The sequence below is a fragment of the Bactrocera oleae genome, chromosome 2 (genome assembly GCF_042242935.1).
Source record: "Bactrocera oleae isolate idBacOlea1 chromosome 2, idBacOlea1, whole genome shotgun sequence".
Classification (NCBI taxonomy): domain Eukaryota; kingdom Metazoa; phylum Arthropoda; class Insecta; order Diptera; family Tephritidae; genus Bactrocera; species Bactrocera oleae.
In genome coordinates, this window is record NC_091536.1 from 55,049,051 (window position 1) to 55,069,028 (window position 19,978).

At 39.0% G+C, this 19,978-nt stretch overlaps 1 protein-coding gene across 2 annotated transcripts; it reads right to left on the reverse strand.

The window, feature by feature from the left end:
* Window positions 1-4,127: 4,127 nt before the first annotated feature.
* On the reverse strand, window positions 4,128-10,439 carry Vps15 (vacuolar protein sorting 15). 2 transcript variants are annotated; one of them, XM_036357850.2, is made up of 16 exons: window positions 10,269-10,439; window positions 10,108-10,210; window positions 9,847-10,027; window positions 9,599-9,769; window positions 9,246-9,529; window positions 8,602-9,190; window positions 8,331-8,526; window positions 8,051-8,269; window positions 7,496-7,976; window positions 7,314-7,428; window positions 6,343-6,556; window positions 6,077-6,268; window positions 5,535-5,991; window positions 5,037-5,466; window positions 4,807-4,982; window positions 4,128-4,737 (listed from the first exon to the last, which is right to left on the reverse strand). In XM_036357850.2, the coding sequence occupies exons 2-16, from the start codon at window positions 10,194-10,196 to the stop codon at window positions 4,503-4,505; spliced, it is 4,029 nt and encodes a 1,342-aa protein (XP_036213743.2). In that variant the 5' UTR covers window positions 10,197-10,210; window positions 10,269-10,439; the 3' UTR covers window positions 4,128-4,502. The 2 variants fall into 2 exon arrangements, with proteins under 2 accessions (XP_036213743.2, XP_014094276.2); XM_014238801.3 differs by having other exon boundaries at window positions 10,108-10,438.
* Between the last annotated feature and the right edge of the window lie 9,539 nt (window positions 10,440-19,978).

Here is a 19,978-nt window from a genome sequence, read left to right on the forward strand (position 1 = left end):
ACAGGGATCACATCGCTACACTAGCACCTAGCAGTATATTGGAGTTCATCTATATGCTGGGGCTAGATGAGTCATTGGTACTTAGGGGAGGGCACAATAAATCATAGATCGCGGTGCTTACCTCTATGCATATCTATTCTACATATATATATATATTAGGTCAAGTAAAACCTTCGTTCGGTTTTTATCTAAGAGATGGCGTTATTGTCCATAGTACTAGTATTACGTGTCGCATCATGGCATTATATACGGCGCTGAAAACGTGTTTATTCGCGCTAAAAGTTTGTCTTTGCCAGTTTTTCGATTGATTGACTCAGTACGTTGTGAGCGCTCGTCAAAGATGGACACCAGCAAAGAGAAAATTCGCTATATTTTACAATTTTTCTTCGATCAAGGCGAAAAAGCCGCCAAAGCGGCTGAAAAAATTAATTTAGTTTATGGGCCGGATTCTGTAAACGAACGTGTAGCACAAAAGTGGTTTGCTAGGTTCCGTTCTGGTAATTTCGATGTCAAAGATGCACCACGCGTCGGGAGGCCTGTCGTCTAAAATTGCGATCAAATCATGGAAATAGTGGAAAAAGACCGTCACGTGAGCACTTATTTAATTGCTGAGGAACTAAAGACATGATGGACCAAATTTCCATCTGCGAATCGCTGCTGAATCGCAACAAAATCGACCCGTTTTTGCAGCGGTTTGTGACTGGCGATGAAAAATGGGTCCCTTACGACAACATCGAGCGCAAACGGTCGTGATCAAAGCTCGGAGAAGCGGCCCAGACAGTGGCCAAGACCGGATTGACGGCCCGGAAGGTTTTGCTGTGTGTTTGGTGGGATTGGCAAGGAATCATCTACTACGAGCTGCTCCCCTATGGCCAAACGCTCAATTCAGCCCTCTACTGCTAACAACTGGACCACTTGAAGGCAGCACTCATCTAGAAGAGGCCATCTTTGATCAACAGAGGCCGAATTGTGTTCCATCAGGACAACGCCAGGCCACACAAGTCTTTGATGACGAGCCAGAAGCTCCGGAAGCTCGGAAGTTAGGTCCTAATGCACCCACATAGTCCGGACCTGGCACCAAGTGATTACCATCTTTTCCTGTCCATGGCGAACGCGCTTAATGGTAAGAAGTTGGCCTCAAGAGAGGCCTGTGAAAATTGGCTCTCCAATGCAGTCGGCATCTCGTTGGCAAAACGGTTGGTTTTCGAACAAAACGGCGCATATTTGACTTAAATCGGACAAATGTACACAAAGTTATTATCTTTTGTAAAATCAATAAAAAAAAACCGAACGAATTTTTTACTAGACCTAATATATTCTATATATTTATATGAATGTGTATATATTCCGTAGCCACACGACAACATTATCAATAACAAGTAAGGAAGGGCTATGTTCGAGTCTAACCGAACATTTTTTACTCTTGCAACTTGCAAGGAATCAAGCCGGGGAAATACCTGGTGTTGGCAAAAATTTATATAAGGAAATGTAACGAAAAGGTTCAACTTGATTGCTCGACGAAATGGTGAATGGTAAATTATACTAAAATCATTGGGGGCATAGAAATGGAAGGGCTGATTGCACTAATTCTTGAAATCTATATGGAGTAAAGTCAGCCGGATGTTTCAAAATCGTGAATATGAGTTTTATGGGAGCTAAGGCAAGTTTCCGTTTTCAAATTTTGGTATAAAGTCAACTGGAAGTTCAAAAATCTTTATATTATATTAGGTATATGGGTGCTAAGGGAACTATTGATCCGATTCAACCCAGTTTTGAAAAACTATATCCCCGAATTTAAATTATATATCTCACAGATTGACCGATATTTTCGGCAAAAAGTCAGCGATAGGCTCTGTGTAGTTATGGTCCGATTTTGACAATTTTAGACCTGACTCCTTATCCCGATACATTAATTAGTGCTTGAGTTGTTTACTGGAAAGTGAAAAAATAAGATGGAATTTAAAGTTGTGTTATATGGGAAGGAGGCGTGGTTACTGTCCGATTTCGCCCATCTTCGCACTGTTACATGGAAATGTCAAAATAATCTTATGTACCAAATTTGGTTGAAATAGATTGAGTAGATTCGGAGATTGCAAATAAATGTGGGCGGTGCCACGCCCATTTTTCAATTTTGCACCTCCTTCTAAAAAGCCCTCTTGTGTAATCTCGGATGTAAAATTTAACGTCTCTGACGCATTTATATATTGATTTGTCGCAGTTTAAGTGGTTTTTACAAAAACATTACATGGAGAGTGGGCGTGGTTATTATCCGATTTCACCTGTTTTAATGCTGTCGCAAGAGGTGTCAAAATGATATGTCCTATGGAAATTTAGGTGATATAGCTTGAATACTTATAGATATATACATTAAACCTATTGGGAAGCGGGGCCACGCCCACTTAAAAAATTTACAAACCACAGGTGCCCCGTATTATTGCGATTCGTTGTACCAAATTACGGTTTTGTATCTTAATTTGCGGCTTAATTACAGCAATTTAAGGTATAGATTTTCGATTAATAGCGTTTTGTGGGCGTGGCAGTGGTCTGATTACGCCCATCTACGAACTTGCCTTCACTTTTTGCCAGAGAACACGTGCAGTTTCATTAAGATTTTTACTCATTGCATTAACCTTTGACATTATAGATCGAGTATACGAAAACATATTTTCAAGCAATGACCGATATATTCGGCATAAGGTTTGTAAAACAAACATCACTTTATGTACATATGTAGATAGGAGTAGTATCTATTTTTGGCATTACTACATATTGATAATGAAAAAAATACTCTCTGAGTTTCATTAAAGTACCTCACATCCCATCACCAATATAGAAGGAGTATAGTCAATCGGAAGTTTGAAAATCCTGATATTAGTTATATGAGGGCTGGGGCAAGTTTTCACCCGATCTAATTCATTTCAAGCACACAGATACACCGTTATTAGGAACCACGCTAGCTCAATTTTATTAATATAACTCTTATATTGGACGATATATGCGGTATAAAGTCAGCCGGAAGTTTATAAATTTTTCTATTAGTTATATTGAGGTTAAGAGAAGTATTGACCTGATTCACCCATTTTTGACATACATACATAATACTATCAGGAAAGGATTGTCTCCGAATTCCAATTGAATATCTCATAGATTGAAAGATAATTTCGGTTAAAAGTTAACCATGGGCACTAGGACATATTCGGTACCTAGGGGCTTGAACAGTTTTGGTTTGATTTGGACAAATTTTTGTGCATAAGGCGGTACACTTTAAAGGCACTATTCGTCATTGTTGCTTGATTTGTAACTCGAAAGTGAAGAATCAGATGGAATTTAAAATTTTATTAAATGGGAAGTGGGCGTGCTTATAGTCTGATTTCCTGTAAAGTTAGAAGAACGTTACGTCCTGGATTTGGTAGAAATCGGTCGAGCACGTGCCGAGATATGGGTTTTCCCCTAAAGGTGCGCGGTCCATTGTCCATTGTCCAATTTTAGTTTTGGCCCTATAAAGCTTAATTGTACTATCCTTTGTGTAAAATTTAACGTCTTTTACTGGTTTATTTAATGAGTTATTGCACCTTTAGTAGTTTTAATCAAAACCGTAATATGAGGAGTGAGCGGGGTTATCAACAGATTTCACCCATTTTTACACTGTCGATAGGGTTGCTAAAAATATTTGTCATGAGTGAATTTGGTTATTATAGCTGTAGCAGTTTTGGAGATATGCACATTAAACCTATAAGAGGGCGATATCACTTTTTAAACAGCAGATGCCCCTTCCTAATGTGATTCCTTATACCAAATAACAGTCCTGTATCTTATTGTGGAGCTTAGTTATGGCAATTTATATACAACAATACCAACCGTCTAACAGCGCCCAGAAACATGTGACCCAAGTTTGATCAAAATATCTCAAGTTACAGCTTGCACGGATGGACGAACGGACAGATAGTAATATATATATATACCCTAGATCTAATTCGATTAGTTTTAGTGATACAAACAACCGTTAGGTGATCAAAACTATTATACTCTGTAGCAACAATTTCCAAGAGTATAAGTATTCAAATGTTTGTTCAATTATTTCTTATTGCAATAAAAAAATGTGCCGTCAGTATTTAAAAAGCAATCAATTATTTGTTTCGCTAGTAAATAATTTGCATATGGTATTTTATTAACTTTTCACATACATATGTGCACGTGTTTATGTACTTATGCAGTTTTACTTAATATTTTCAAGAACAAACAAAAAAAATTAAATAAAATTAGTTACAAAACGTAAAAATATTCTAAGGTAGTATTGCATGTATAAAACACAAGAATTGGATGAATTTTTTTGACGAATCACAGGCATACGTACATATGAATATATATGGTATATAAATATACGAGTATATACGCACTCGCTAATACATGTACATATATAAAATATTTTAAGCTTATACAACTCATTTTTTTGTATTATATAAAAAAAATAAGTTATTTTGAAATAAATAATATAGCTATGTCTATTTCCACAACTTGATAACACCATCACGGGCAGCAGAAGCCACGTAAATCTGCGCTTTATCAGTTTTACACATAAGTAAATCGGTAATAGCATCGTGATGACATGGTGAGGGCATGTCTGGGCCGGAACGAGGGTTTTCTTCCATTGAACAACTTGGCGAATTCAAACCCGTTGGATTGTTCAATTTAAGCTTTTGTTCATAAATTACTTGACTGCCGTCTATGATTTGCGAGCTGAATATAGAAAAAAATTATAAAGTTAGTAAAGTTAAAAATAAAATTATTTTATATTTAAATATGTACTCGTAGGTAAATGAAACGTCTTCTAGGTTATCTTTGGCGGCCGGCACTTTAAGCGACGAATTTTTAGGCTCGTTTAGATTCCAGTAACGAATGCGTTGATCTGAGCTACCAGTTAATAAAAATGGCGACTTGTCCACTACACCGCTCAGCAGACCACATGAAGTTGACGTCTCGTTCTAAACAAAACATTAAGTTGTAATAATTTAAATTTGACTGCTACAACGATTTACCATTTGAACGTTCGATAGCACGGGTGTGGAACTGGCCCACAATACTGCTTGGCGATGACCTGTTTCAATGTTCCACAGCGATACCTCATTGTTGGATTGTGAGGCCGAAATTAGGTATGAGGGCTCTGTGGGGTGACAGGCAACTTTTCGTATCCGCGAACCATTTGGATGCTTAATTTCAGCGATTGGCAGGCGAAAACGTAAATCCCAGCAAATATGCTTGCCACCACTGGTACCGGTAGCTAACCATGAACCAGCCAAATCGACACAAATTGTCGTTATGACACCGTGTTGCAATTCGTTTTCTAATCGCCAGACGGGCTTTTGTACGCGCGTATCCCAACCAACAATTCCGCCGTACACAGTCGCATAGATAATAACGCTTTGGTCGTAGGTTTGCATATCCACCACGGGGCCATCACTATTTTCACTATTGTGTGTAAAAGTAAGTACATTGAAAATGTTTTAATATATATGTATGTATGTTACGCCGTTTACCCTTCGTCTAAATGCAATGCCTGCTGTAGCGTCATTTTAGAGGAATTTCTGTCGATACGCATAATAAGCAAGCTACCATCTTTGCCACCGACGGCCAACGACTGACCGCCATCGCAAGCGACCAGCGCGTAAATTGGCGTATTGGCCGAGTACACTTGCCGTGATCGATTGATGCCCTGATTTCCGTTTAGCTTATTGCAGTCCCAAAGTCTCACTGTGCCGTCAATGCTGCCACTGGCAAAAATGGCGCCATGCGGCTTCAAAGATGTCATCTTAATTACAGATTCAGAATGCTCATGCAGGTGAGCTATCATTGTGCCATTTAGCGACCACCCTTGCGGATAAACTGAGTTAAGCCTCTCGTTATGGCTGTGTTGAGAAAACGCTAGCATACTGTAACGATTTTTAAATGTAATACGTAGAGCGTCCAAATCTTTACGGCACTCCGACGAGCGTTCTGTGATTGTACAAAATATATTAAATTCTTCCATAATTATATAAACGTAAGTAAATATTTGAAAGACATTGCTTAGCGTTCATACCCTGCCAATAGTTGCGTTCGGGCATTGTATACTCTCCAAGCGAAGTGGCGGCGCATACAGTTGCCGTCGGATGAGGTGTGCCACCAAGTATAGTAATGCCAGTCGGCGTGCTGCCAGCTATACCGCCGAGCGACGTTCCAGCTACCTCGTTTGCAGGTGATGCAACAGCAGGCAGAATGCCTTCATTTGCACCTACAAAGGGTAGCGCATACATTTTAGACTAAACCTTTATACTAGTAAAGTAGAACATTTCTGAAATATCTTACGTGATTCCGGTGGCGATTTGGAGAGCTTATCAGCTAGCGGGTATTCGTGGCATAGTACATTTTTGCGTGTGATTACAATGCGTCCGTTACCGAATGTGGACTCGTCCACTTCTTGTTGTGATTTATGTTTCAACTTGAATAAGTAGGGCTTAAAGGCTAGCAGCTGCATTTCCACTAAGTCATTGAGACCTTCAGAGGTTAAGCGGCAGAAAAGCTAAGGAAATTAGAATACTATATTATTATAATAAAGCTTTACTAAGCAAATTATCATTAAATTTCGAAACAAGTACACTTCCCCAGGTAGTAAAGCTTTGTTATTCGGCTTCACCGAAGCCTTCACAGTTGAATTATTTATAGCAACTATATGACTTTGTATGACAGCTATATGCTATAGCGGTCCGATCTGAATAATATTTTCGGAGATGTCAAATTTTGCCATCTTGTTGTCTTAAACAATAATCCATGTTAAAGTTCACGAAGATATTTAGTAAAATTAAATAGTGTTCTACAAGTATACAAGAACTAGATTTTGATCACTCAGTTTGTATGGCAGCTATATGCTATAGTGGTCTCAAGTTAACAATTTGTTAGGAGATTACTGCGTTGCTTTAGACAATAATCCGTGCCGATTTTCGTGAAGAGAAACTGTTCAGGGTAAAAAAATTATTTCGTACAGACAGAAATATAGCTGAACAAAATAGCTTTTTTCAAGGTAGTCGTGTCAACATAATAAAATTGAGCATACAGTACAAGTACTGTTATTTTTGTTGTTTTACCACCATAAAATAGTATTAAAAATATTATTTTGGGTATGCTGCAGAGAGGTCCATCGATGCTACGTAGTGTACCTGGAAACTAAGCGATATAGTCAACACCGCTGTGAGCTTAGCGTTTACCAAGTTGACTAAGGTAGCACAGCGATAGAGTACAGTGGCACTTAATAAGCCGTACAAATAACTAACATTTCTTACATTTCTCAAAGCTTGGCTAGAGTCATCGTAATGCGGCAACAATACAGGTCTAGGATTATTGCGAGCGATGGCTCGAATTTCCAATTCATTCACCAACATTGGTATATCGTTAAACCTAAAAATATATAAAATATAAGTCCACATTATCATAGCATGTAAATATATAGTTGTAAATAAACAACCTGATAATACTATCGTAGATTTGTTGCGGAATGGGTGGCTGCAAGCAATCCAGTAACAAATCGGGTTTTTCCACTTGAATCAGCGGTATCTTAAGGAATCTCTTAATGGCCGGCATAATCTTTACTTGTACATCTATTGCGCTCAATGTGCGTGCCGCTGTTGAAATCATGCCACAAATTTCATGGCGTATCCACAAGTTCGGGTGGCATAAATAGCAACACGTTTCCTTGATAATCTCAGTGATTGTGGGCTTCTTTATATGGCCCAATTCGATGAGTATCGTAATAGCACGTATAGCCTTACTAATGACAAACTCTTCGCGATCCGTGAAACCCTGATGTAATAGTGGCACAAGTATATCGGAGGCCTGCCAACCGACATAACCAGCAACACCGGCGATATTATCATAGAAAGAACCGCGCAGATTTTTGTCTTCATCATTCAGGAATGTCATGATATGTGACAGTATAATATCATTTGCTGCAAATATGGGTGAAATTTGTAAATGTAAATGTGTTTTATAAGTTTAATTCTAACAGGAGATGCAACCAAACCTTTCTCCTTGCCAAAGAAGCCGCATAGATCACAAATGCCCGACTCCATGAGGGTCTGCTTGACAATTGGCTTCGAATCGGTCAGTAGACTTAGCACATTTTGTTGTATTATGTCATGTAAGGCGTTCAATTCGGCCTCGTATCTGCGAGCAGGCATATCATTTGGTGCATTTCGTTGTGTTTCTTCTAGAAAATATATAGCAATCTTTGCTAATTTGGCTGCGAATGAAAAAATATGACAAATGAAATAATTTTTCTTTAATTGATACTGATTGCTTACCAATATTTCGCGCAAATGCAACGCGTACAATAACTGCGCTGGGTTCGCTGCACAATTTTTCTATCGAGGGCAAAATGTACTCGGGAAAGACATTAGCGTCACTTAACGGTATTTGCTTGACCATGCTAAGACACGAAGTTAGCGTTTCAATTGCTTGAACTTGTACTTTTGATGTCGAATATTGCGCCAAATGAAGCTAGAGGTCGTTAAAATTGTATTACTTATATAATCTAATAATGCTATTACTCATAAAGCGCAAATTCATACTTACAATATAAGGTAATATGCGGTCTAAAATCGTTTCTGAAGTGGTATACTTGCATAATCTATGTAGAATCTCTAGTGAACAAATTTTTGTGTTTGATTGTTTTAGGCCGCGTATGCACGAAGTAACAACTGTGATTATCAAAATCAAGCCATCCTGTTCGGCCGGCAAGCGTTGGCAGTTGTCCATCTTTTTAGTAGTATAGATAGCACCGGTTTTTTCATCAACATCCGGTGTTATGTTCGGATCATTGGTTAATACTTTAATGCAATGCCCAATATCAGAATGTAAACGTAAGATTTTATCATCTGGCGACATTATTGGCGAAGAGGAGAACATTTGCAAATATGATTGCAGAAATGAGTAAAAGTATTCCGGGAATAGACGTCCACGTTCTTCGTCTAAATAGTCTTCAGCACTTTTTCTGTACATTGAATTCAAGTTTATCATGGAACCGAGTAGTGCACGTAGGTGTTCGTTTTCAATGCTCTCTAAATGCTTGTAAACCAGTTCATTCTCACCGCTACGATATGAAAGTAGCTGCGAGAGTTCAAACGGTGCTGTCCCCTCAGTCCACAGCTCCAATAATGCGCAACTAAAATTAATTTCAAAATATGAAATTAATTTAAAATTTTCAGTTTAAAACATACCCTGCGGAAAATATATCCATCGAGGGTACCAGCGTATTATCTGAAATATATGGCCCTAGGCGCACAAGTGAGTCAGTGGGTAACATAGCTCCATAGCCTTCAGCATCGTCAGAGGAGAATGTCTTGACGAAACGTTCAGGTGCTATGTAGCAAGTGCGGCGCCTGCTGGTGTCAAAGAAGTATGTGTAATCGGCGGGATTATCTTCGGGGAGGTACGTTGGTTTGAAGGATGCGAAATCGGAGAGTAAAACCCAGTTCCAGGAAGTTATCAATATATTCTCCAACTAGTGTTATCAAGAATTATGTATTAGCATATATATATACGCCTATAAATTAAGCGCATGTTTACCAACCTTTATGTCACCGTGACAGATCTTTTGTTTGTGACATTGGTTCAATGCACAAAGTATTTGAAAAGTTATCCATTTCTTTTCAAGCGTTGTGAGGAAGGGTCGTGTGGAGACACGGTCGTACAAGCTGTGCTTCACATATTCACGCGTTATGTATGCGGCTTTATCAGTTAACTAATTAAAACAAATATAATGTTAAATACGTCCAATAAATCATACCAATTATTTGTCAATGGTAGATTGATACATACCTCTACTCTCTGAAACGGTAAGCAATTAACAGCATTTGCCAAGGACTTTTTTATGTACTCAAGACGTTCTTTGTGATACTCTAATGGTAGTGTAGGATCATGTCTCACAAACACTTTCACCACCACTAAACCTTCCTCTGATTTTGCTTTGGCCACTTTGAAGAAACGGGTACTGCCCATGCTGAACACAAATTGATTGAAAATAATACTTGCATGTTTAAAGACCTTGTGTTGTAAAAATCCATTTGCATTAACACTTACTTTGATTCGAAAACAATTTCAGTACCAGAAAAATAATGATCCATTGGGTATATTTGGGACGGGGCTATACCCACCAGCTGGTTACCCATTTTGATGTGATTAACTTCAAAACAGTTGTGACTTAACTTACTTCACTTTTTCAATGATTTTATTAAAAGTACCTTCTTTAATAAAGATGAAAATCAACAATAATTCCGTGAAAAAATATTAAAAAGCAGCTGTGCAAAAAATGTTTACTTGCTTAATATTTATGAGAATCAGCTGTTAATACAAGCGAACAGAAAATGTAATAGATACTCAGCAACATAAAAATGATGGAATCGAACATTAAGGGAGCCATATCGCTTCATGGCATATCTAAAAGGAGATCGTTTCCTAAAATTGTTCTTTATTATAAAATATTATATTGTATAAAAGTACGTATACCTTGACATGTACTTTTCAAATTGTGACTTTTTTGTCAAAACCAAGCTCTGTTATGTCAACAGAAAGTAAAAAACAGTACGGAAAAGTGCCAATAATATATACTAGCAAGATAATGTTGAATTTATTACATTAGCTTCAGATACCATATATAATCCCGTTTAGTTATACAGAAAACTTAGAAGAGCGAGAAGGTGCAGGCCATTGTATAAACCTACTTAGTGCACAAACAGTCACCAACATTCCTCCCTTCCGCACTTACCGAGTGTATCAAACCAAATTTGTCAAAAGTTATGCCCGTCGTTGCAACGCAATAATCAGTTGTTTTTTTGTTTTCGTTTCACCAATGTTGCCATTGTTCTATTTGTGTACACGATTTTTCACACATTTAGGTTTTTAGCTATAATTTTTCATAATGTAAAAGCTCAGAACTAAAATCGAACTATTACCTATTTATAAATAAGGGTATTAGTATGTATGTATGTATATAATGTATGTATGTTTGTCGATAAAGTCGTCATTTGGTTTTTTTCAACAACACAATGTCCGCGCGAACTCGCCGTTACTTCCATGGCATGCTACTATGCACAGTTTTAATTATAAATTAAATTATAAATAATTAAATGTTTTTAAAATAAATTCCATTAATAAAAAAATATCTGAAAAATATCTGACCCGCCTTCAACTTGCTTCGCGCAAAAAGCAAAAAGTTTAGCAAAAAATTTCATTATTTTTGCGGGGCAAGAAAAACAACCATCAGCGTACGTGTATTTAAGAATGTTTGTGAGATTATCACATTTGTGTAAATACGTATAAATAAGGGAATATTCAATAATCCTAAACATATGAACATGTTTTCCAGAAATATTTTAATTATCTCAGGAAGTAAAATATGCTATTAAAGTAATTAAATTGAGATATGTTAAAATTCCAATTAATAAAATAAAAAAGTTAATTAAAGTTTAAGTTTCGTGCGTCTTAGGATTCGAACGTATATGTTTGTATTCGGATTGAGTCGAACGCTTACGACCTAAGCCACCACAAAAGTGGAAAAATGGCCACTTAGCCACCGTTTCATTGTTATCCTTTGCTCACGCAACGCACATACATAAGTTGGAAAAATAACCTATTAAATGTTTATTTTATTATAAACTCTGGGTTTTTTACCAGTAATACAGCTTTTTAATTCAGAAGGCTTTTCATAATTATAAATTTTGTCATATCATAGAAATTGAAAACACAAATCTAAATAGGTATTCGCACCGATTTTTCATTATAACGAATACGATAACGAATGTTGTTAAATAAATTATGCGCATGCTGATTTCCATTTGCATATTACTAAATATCATAATTTTATAATTTAAAATAATCCTTCAAATTATATAAGAGGATTATTGTTTAAAGCCGCAGAATTAACAACAAAATAAGTAATTAATAGATAAATTTTTCTACACATTTTTGTGCGTTGCATGAACAATATCTAATAGGCAAAGGATAACAATAAAATAATGGCTAAGCGGCCGCGGTTTCACTTTTGCGGTGGCTCAGGTTGTAAGCGTGAAGGAGTTAAGCCATTCCGAATACAAACGCTGACGATCGAATCCTGAAACTCTTAGATCCTAATTTTTATTTTTATTTTATTTTATTATTTGACATTTTAGCTGATCGAATTCAGTAACTTAAATAGCAAATTTTACTCACTGAAATAATTAGAATATTTCAGCAATATGTTTGGATTTATTGCATATTCCCTTATTTATGCGTATTTAGACAAATGTGAAAAACACACATTCATTCTTACATATATACACGTACGCTGATGCTTTCTTCTTCTTGCCCCGCACAAACAATGACTTTTGTCTACACTTTTTGCTTTTTGCGAGAACAGCTAGAACGAAGCAAGTTAAACGATCGCAGGCAAAAAGAGATCAGGGGTGCACTGCCACATAATTATTTCAGATATATTTTTATTAATCGAGTTTATTTTAAAAGCATTGAAATAAGTATGAATTCATGTGTATTCATATTTTGACTCTAATATTATACTATTACGCAAATAAGCCGTAAGATATCAGTATTTCTCATTACAAATTAATCAATATAATAATGATAAAATCCTCCGTTGAAACGCCTCTGACCGTGATCGCACGCCATGAAAGTAATGGCGAGTTCGCGCGGAGACGGGGCGGAGCAAAAAATTGAGTTCTGACAAAACCTTAAAAAAAACCAAATGACAACTATGCCGACAAACATATGTACATACGAGCTCGCATACATATTGACACCAAATTTTGGGCATCGTGGCGGAGTTGAAAAAATTTGTTTGAATCGACAATTTTACGACAATGTCGGTCGGCTATGTTGTCGCGTTTGTCCCTTTTGAAGTGATTTGCTATTGAAAGAGACTTATGCTCTTTTGAAATACTACGACTACCAATTGGGCTGCATTTCCATAGGGTCGTTTTTAGGTAAAATGGGCTAAGTCGACAAACTATGAAATAATGATAATAAGTAAACATATTGTCTATTTTCCAACCCTTTGGAAGTATTACACTCACCACTCACACTTCAATATCGTTTCGCAATAATTGAATACACTTGAATATTTTTCGCAGTAATCGAGTAAACTGAATTTTAATATATCTAACACCCACTTGATACAATGTCACTTGCGACGCAGCGCATTAAAAAAAGAAAAAATGGAAAAATGGATTGATTGTCCGGTTCAGGTTCGATACTTCTACGGGAATCAGCACGGTGACGAGATGTCCACTTCGAATTTTGATACGCAAAAGAGGCCAGCCGCTACCCGTGTTTTGGTTTTGTTGATGGTTGGTGGGGTGATCGCCGGTGTGTTGGATATCCTGGGTGGTAGTGTCGTTGTGTGAGGTGTATGGTGAATGTTGCGAGAGGTGATGTGGTGAATGTTGCTGATGTGTGATGTAGATTGTGTTAGTTGATGTGTAGATTGTGTTAGGAGTGTTGGCGTGTATGTTTTCGGGACGACGTAGGCTCATTTAGCCATCCCGGCCCCCCTAGGCGAATATTAGCCTAGCAGACGCTGAAGTTGTTGCAGCGTGTATACGACGCTGCTCAGCCCAGTGGCACGGCGGGGTGGTAGCCGAAGCTGGCTACGGCGCGTAATTGCTTCGTTGCGTGGGCGCCAGGAACGCGGCTCCGGAGGGGGGGCCAAACAGCGAGGTCGTGTGTCTGGGGAGTCGCCTGACTACGCCGCGGCGGTGGGATTCAGTTAGTCGACCACTGTCGCGCCTCGCGGTGCGGTGAAGGAGTGTGTGATGCTGCTCACCGCACATCTGACAATGGCCCCTTGACTCACATGCGGTTGTTGCATGGGTGTACGCCAGACAATTCAGGCAGTGGCCATGTGCCTGGGCGATTTGCTGTCGTTGGACTGGTGGCATACCTTTAAATATGCCGCAATGTTGCAAGCGGTGTGGGCGACGACATAGCGGGCATCGGAGGCGATGCTGCTCCGCAGACAGCGAGGATGACGGGGTTAGTGGCCGCGTGCCACTACGAGGAGCGATTGGAGGGGCTGTGGTAGCCGTAGTTCGGGGTGCAGGATTTGCCCCAGGGCGTGGCACATTAACAGCCGAACGTATTGCTGGCGTTGGTGTTGGTGCATTTCCGTCCATAATGATCTATATGGGAAAAAGTTATTTAGATTATAAGTTTGTCGCATGATTGAGTTGGAAATTTGGGCCACGTTAAGTGGCATAAATGGGTCGTTTTGTCGATCGACCTTTTACCGGATTTAGGTTTTTCTTTTTTGATTTATTAATTTTAGCGGTTTTTGGTTCTTATCGGGTTATTATTTACGTTTGTTCGGTATTATCGGCGGTGGGTAAAAAGCATAGTTTTACGAGCGGTCTCGTTAATGTTTCGGTTTGCGTACGGAGATCGACTACTCGGATGTGACCATCGGAACCGTGGTGAAGGTTTTCTATGCGGCCAAGCCGCCATTCAGTAGGGGGAGACAATCATCGTGTACTAGCACGCAATCTCCAAGCCTCGGCGCCTTTTCTGGAGCTTTCCAGCGGTACCTCTTGTGGAGGTCCTTTAGATAATCTTCTTTCCAGCGGCGACTAAAATTGTGATGGAGAATTTTGATTCTTTCCCATCGGTTTAATAAGGATAGCGACTCCACGTCTGGCTCAGGTATGGCTCCTTTGAGAAAATGCCCAGGAGTTAGGGCGGTGAAATCGGAGGGATCTTGCGAGAGGATTGTGATTGGCCGTGAATTGAGTACGGCTTCAATTCGAATTAATAAGGTCGAGAATTCTTCATAATTAAACTTGTAGTTTCCAGCTACTTTTTGAAGTGGGATTTGAAGCTTTTTACAGCTGATTCCCATAAACCACCCATATGAGGAGCGCTTGGGGGGATGAACTGCCAATTAATGCCTTGGGGTGCGTACTTCTGTACAATCTCAGGTGAGACTTGTTGGATAAAGTCCACAAACTGTTTCTCAGTGGCTCTTTTGGCTCCAATAAACGTTTTGCCGTTGTCACTCATAATTTTTGAAGGAAAACCACGCCGTCCGACAAAGCGAGCGAATGCCGCGAGAAAAGCCTCTGTCGTCAGATTTGTACATAGCTCAAGGTGAACAGCTTTTGTCGTAAAACAAACAAAAACTGCCACATAGCCTTTCATTAAAGTGGGAGATCTTAACATTGAAGCCTTTATCTGGAAAGGCCCAGCAAAATCGACACCTGTTGTTGTGAAGGGCAGAGCAAAGTTGCAGCGTTCAGGTGGAAGTGCTGCCATTATCTGCGTTCGCATTTTTTGCTTGTACGTTGTGCAAACTTTGCACATGTAAATGCACTTATTTATTTGAGGCTTAAGACGGGGAATATAAAACTCTTGGCGGACTATTTGTTGCATGAGGCGGTGCTCGGCGTGTAGCATCAGTATGTGGACATAATGCAGATATAATGTGGCAAGCCGTGCTTTTTCTGGTATGATTATAGGATGTCGTTCGTTGTATGTCAGGCTGGAGTTGACAAGCCGACCATTCGCACGAAGCAAACCCTTTGTGTCCAGAAATGGATTTAGTACTAAAAGTGAGCTCTTTTTATCGATTGGCTTCGAATTTTAGCAATGATATTTCTCGGCTGAAGTAGCGAGTTTGAGTAGATGCGATAAGAGCGCCTTTTGCTTTTTGTAAGTGTAGGTGCGTTAATGTATCGCATTGGGGGTATATTGGAGGTGTTCCGTTAACTTTAGTTTTGAGCTGCTCTATAAATTTGATCATGTATGCAACTATTCTGAGGGCTCGGGGGTACGATGAGAATCGCTCAAGGATGTCAGTATCATCCGATGTTGCATGAAAGGAGTCGATTTTTCGACTTTCTGGGGCAATTATATTGCGCATGGGCGATTGTGGCCAAGAATCGGGAGATTCTGTTAACCATCGGGGGCCATTCCACCAGAGGGTGGTGGTGGCAAGATGCAGGGGTTTGCATCCTCTTGTACCTAGATCAGCAGGATTGTCAGCACTGGCTACATGTCGCCAAGTGGCTGCTCCTACTAGGTCAAGGATTTGAGACGTTCGATTGGAAATATACGTCTTCCATGCATGTGGTGGTTATTCTAACCAGGCGAGTACGATTTCAGAATCGGACCACAGATATAGTTTGTATTGTGCCATGTTTAAATGCGTTTGTACGATGGACACGAGTTTGGCTAGTAGTAGCGCTCCACATAATTCAAGTCGTGGTAGACTTATTGTTTTTAAAGGAGCCACTTTTGCTTTTGCTACTAGTAAGTGGCATGTGGTCGCATTGTCGCTTTGTGTGCGAACATATATAGTTGCGCAATATGCCTTTTCAGAAGCGTCACAGAAGCCGTGTTGTTCGACTTTGTGCTCTGGAGCATAATTTACCCATCGTGGGATTTGTATCTGTGAGATATCATTTAGATTGCTCGCAAACTGGGACCACTTTTCTAAACGCAGTTGTTTTACTCGTTCGTCCCAGTCGGTTTCATCTAACCATAATTCTTGTATCAGAATTTTGGCTTGTATCATAACTGGCGAAAGCCATCCTGCGGGGTCGAAAAGTTTCGCCACCGAGGATAGAATTTGCCGCTTTGTTATGGCGGATATTGCAGATATTGACTCTGTAGTGTATGAAAACTGGTCAGATATTGCATTCCATTGGATACCCAGAGTTTTTGTTGTACTTTCCTTTTCGATTTTAAGGAAATTAGTATCTAACAAATTTTCATGTGGTATATTTTTTAGAATATTAGGGTGGTTCGCCGTTATCTTTTTCAACGGAAACCCTGCGGTATTTAAGGCTTGTATGACTTGTGATAGTGACTCGTATGCTTGTGGAAGACTGTGACTTCCAGACAAGATATCGTCTACATACGTTTGTGTTTTTAACACCTGGGTTGCCAGAGGAAATTCTGACTTGGTGTTTTCTGCCAATTCGTGCAGTGTGCGAATGGCTAGATATGGAGCACAGTTGACGCCAAAGGTAACTGTTTTTAATTTATAGTCGCGGAGTGGACTATTGGGAGATTTTCGGAAAATAATTCGCTGAAAATCTTGATCGTCTTTATGTACGACTATTTGCCTATACATTTTTTCGACGTCTCCGTTAAATACGTATTTGAATATACGCCAATTTAAAATTAGTAGCATTAAATCTGGTTGGAGCGTGGGTCCCGTAAATAGAATATCATTTAGGGAATTCCCCGAGCTAGTAGATCTTGATGCATTAAAAACAACTCTTACTTTAGTTGTTTTTTTGTCTGGCTTTACTACTGCGTGATGAGGCAAGTAAAATGAGTAATATTTGCCATTTATGATTTTTTCGCATGGGCTTACTTCCTCCATGTGGTCTAAATGGAGGTATTCTTCTAACACGCCATCGTATTCTGGCTTAAGCTCACCTTTTTTAAGTAAGTTTTTTTCCATACTTAAAAACTGCTGTATAGCAGAGGTGCGAGAGTGACCTAAGGCGAGTGTGTTAGGAAATTGTTGTTTTAGTGGTAGTCGTACGACGTACCGACCATTATCTGATCTAGTAGTTGTGGCTTTGTAAAAGTCTTCACAATACTGATCTTCAGGGGTTGTGATTGGTATGGGGGGGAGTTCTTCTAACTCCCAAAATTTTTTCAATTGTGAATTGAGGTATTCGTTTGAGATTTTCTCAACCTGAGTGGTCATGGTGGTAACTGGTTCCGAAACTAGTCCACTTAGGATCCACCCAAAAATAGTGTTTTGAGCCAGAAGTGTATTTGAAATTTTCTCAATACGTTCGAGTATTATCTGTGGTATGAGATCGCTGCCTAATAGAAGGTCTATTTGAGCGGGAGTGTTGCAGTTGGGATCTGCTAGCTTTAGGCGTGAAACCTTTTGCCAATGCTTGCTATTTATGTGATAGCTTGGAAGCATATTTGTAAGTTGCGGTAAGACTATAGCTTCTGCTTGTATGTGCTTATCCGCTTGGGGGGAAATTAAGGTAATGGGGCAGATTTTATTAGAGTTTTGAACTACTCTTCCGCCCATTCCTGTAATTTCAAAGTTGGCTTGTTTTGTTGGCAGTTGTAGCCTATTTTGAGCCCTTCCTCAATCCTTGGTCTATTAAGGCTCTAAGTTTAAACAGCTCTCCTCGATGTTCGATGGAGACGACTGCTGTTGGTAGTAGTACTCTACTTTGATTTTCGCTGTGTAGCGTTTGGGTTTTTAATGTCTTTGAGCAGCATGGTGCTTCTTGGCAATTATCGGGATTTCGCACTTCGGGATTTGCTGTTGCAACTAAACCCGTGGCTCTTTTTGTATTTGCGTTGTTTGGGGGTGAGCTGGAAAATGTGCTGTAATGCAGCATTGAATGATGGCGTTTATGACAATAAACGCAATTAAATTTGCTTTCGCACTCTTTAAGTGTATGTGCATGTGATAGGCAATTTGTACAAAGTCTTTTCGTTTTTATAAAATTGTTTCGATCGAAAATATTCATCTTTTTGAATCTCTCGCAAGATTTGAGCTTATGCCCCCCTGTACATAGTTCGCATGACGTATGATTGTTCTGTTCGGATGTGAACGATTGAGATTTGTAGAAGCTTCTGTTTAATTTGTTTTTGCTACTAGCTTGGGGTCTATTGAAGCTTCTTTTTAGGTCGTTTTGAACGTTTTTAGTTCTAACTAGCTTTTTGTCTACCCTTTCAGCGATTTCGTACTGGGTAGTTAGAAAGTCTTTCATTTGTTGCCACGTGGGGCATTTCTTTCGTGATGAGAGCGATTGCTCCCATAAAAGTAGCGATTTTTCTGGTAATGCGGCAGTGCATATGTTTACCAGTATAGGGTCCCAGCTGTCTGTGGGAAATAATAGTAGATATCCGGCTCGAAGGACCATGTCTATTTTCCAACCCTTTGGAAGTATTACACTCACCACTCACACTTCAATATCGTTTCGCAATAATTGAATACACATGAATATTTTTCGCAGTAATCGAGTAAACTGAATTTTAATATATCTAACACCCACTTGATACAATGTCACTTGCGACGCAGCGCATTAAAAAAAGAAAAAATGGAAAAATGGATTGATTGTCCGGTTCAGGTTCGATACTTCTACGGGAATCAGCACGGTGACGAGATGTCCACTTCGAATTTTGATACGCAAAAGAGGCCAGCCGCTACCCGTGTTTTGGTTTTGTTGATGGTTGGTGGGGTGATCGCCTGGGTGGTAGTGTCGTTGTGTGAGGTGTATGGTGAATGTTGCGAGAGGTGATGTGGTGAATGTTGCTGATGTGTGATGTAGATTGTGTTAGTTGATGTGTAGATTGTGTTAGGAGTGTTGGCGTGTATGTTTTCGGGACGACGTAGGCTCATTTAGCCACATATAAAAGTACTATATGCAGTATGCTTAGAATATATAGTAGTTAAAGATTTCATATGAATGAACTTTTTTCCTTAACACACATGCCAAAGAACATCTGCGCATACACATATAATATTAGCCGTTGCTTTATAAGGTGGTGAACATTTACTTGGTTCCTGCTTAGAGTGGTGTAGTTTGTTGAATTCGATTATCATGAGGTTTAGGTACTTTTTTGACGTGGTGTAATTGAACTTTTGAATTTGCGCATTTTCGATGTATCCTTTTAATAGTTAACATTTTAGCACAGCTAACATTTGCGCCTTCTCTATTTATTAACTTTCTCTGCTTCTACCATTATGTAGGATTAAATATACGAATCTAAAGCATGTACTCATTTGTGCTCCCTACTGTATGTATGTATGTACATATAGAACAGTGCGCGCACATGTATTTATTGATAATATGAAAAATTTTATTCCTCAATGTGTACATACCAGAGTATGCAAATGAACTCCATATTGATGTACATAAGTATGCACATACATTAATTATTAATTTTGTAACAATTGAAATTATAAAATTATTAAAAA

What these genes read in the sequence shown, in the direction of transcription:
- Vps15 (XM_036357850.2), bottom strand. Translation starts at nt 10,196, where the DNA reads ATGGGTAACCAGCTGGTGGGTATAGCCCCGTCCCAAATATACCCAATG. An exon ending in GAAATTGTTTTCGAATCAAA is followed by an intron (nt 10,028 to 10,107) that starts GTAAGTGTTAAT and finishes ATTTGTGTTCAG; the next exon opens with CATGGGCAGTACCCGTTTCT. An exon ending in GACGTTTCATTTACCTACGA is followed by an intron (nt 4,738 to 4,806) that starts GTACATATTTAA and finishes TTCTATATTCAG; the next exon opens with CTCGCAAATCATAGACGGCA.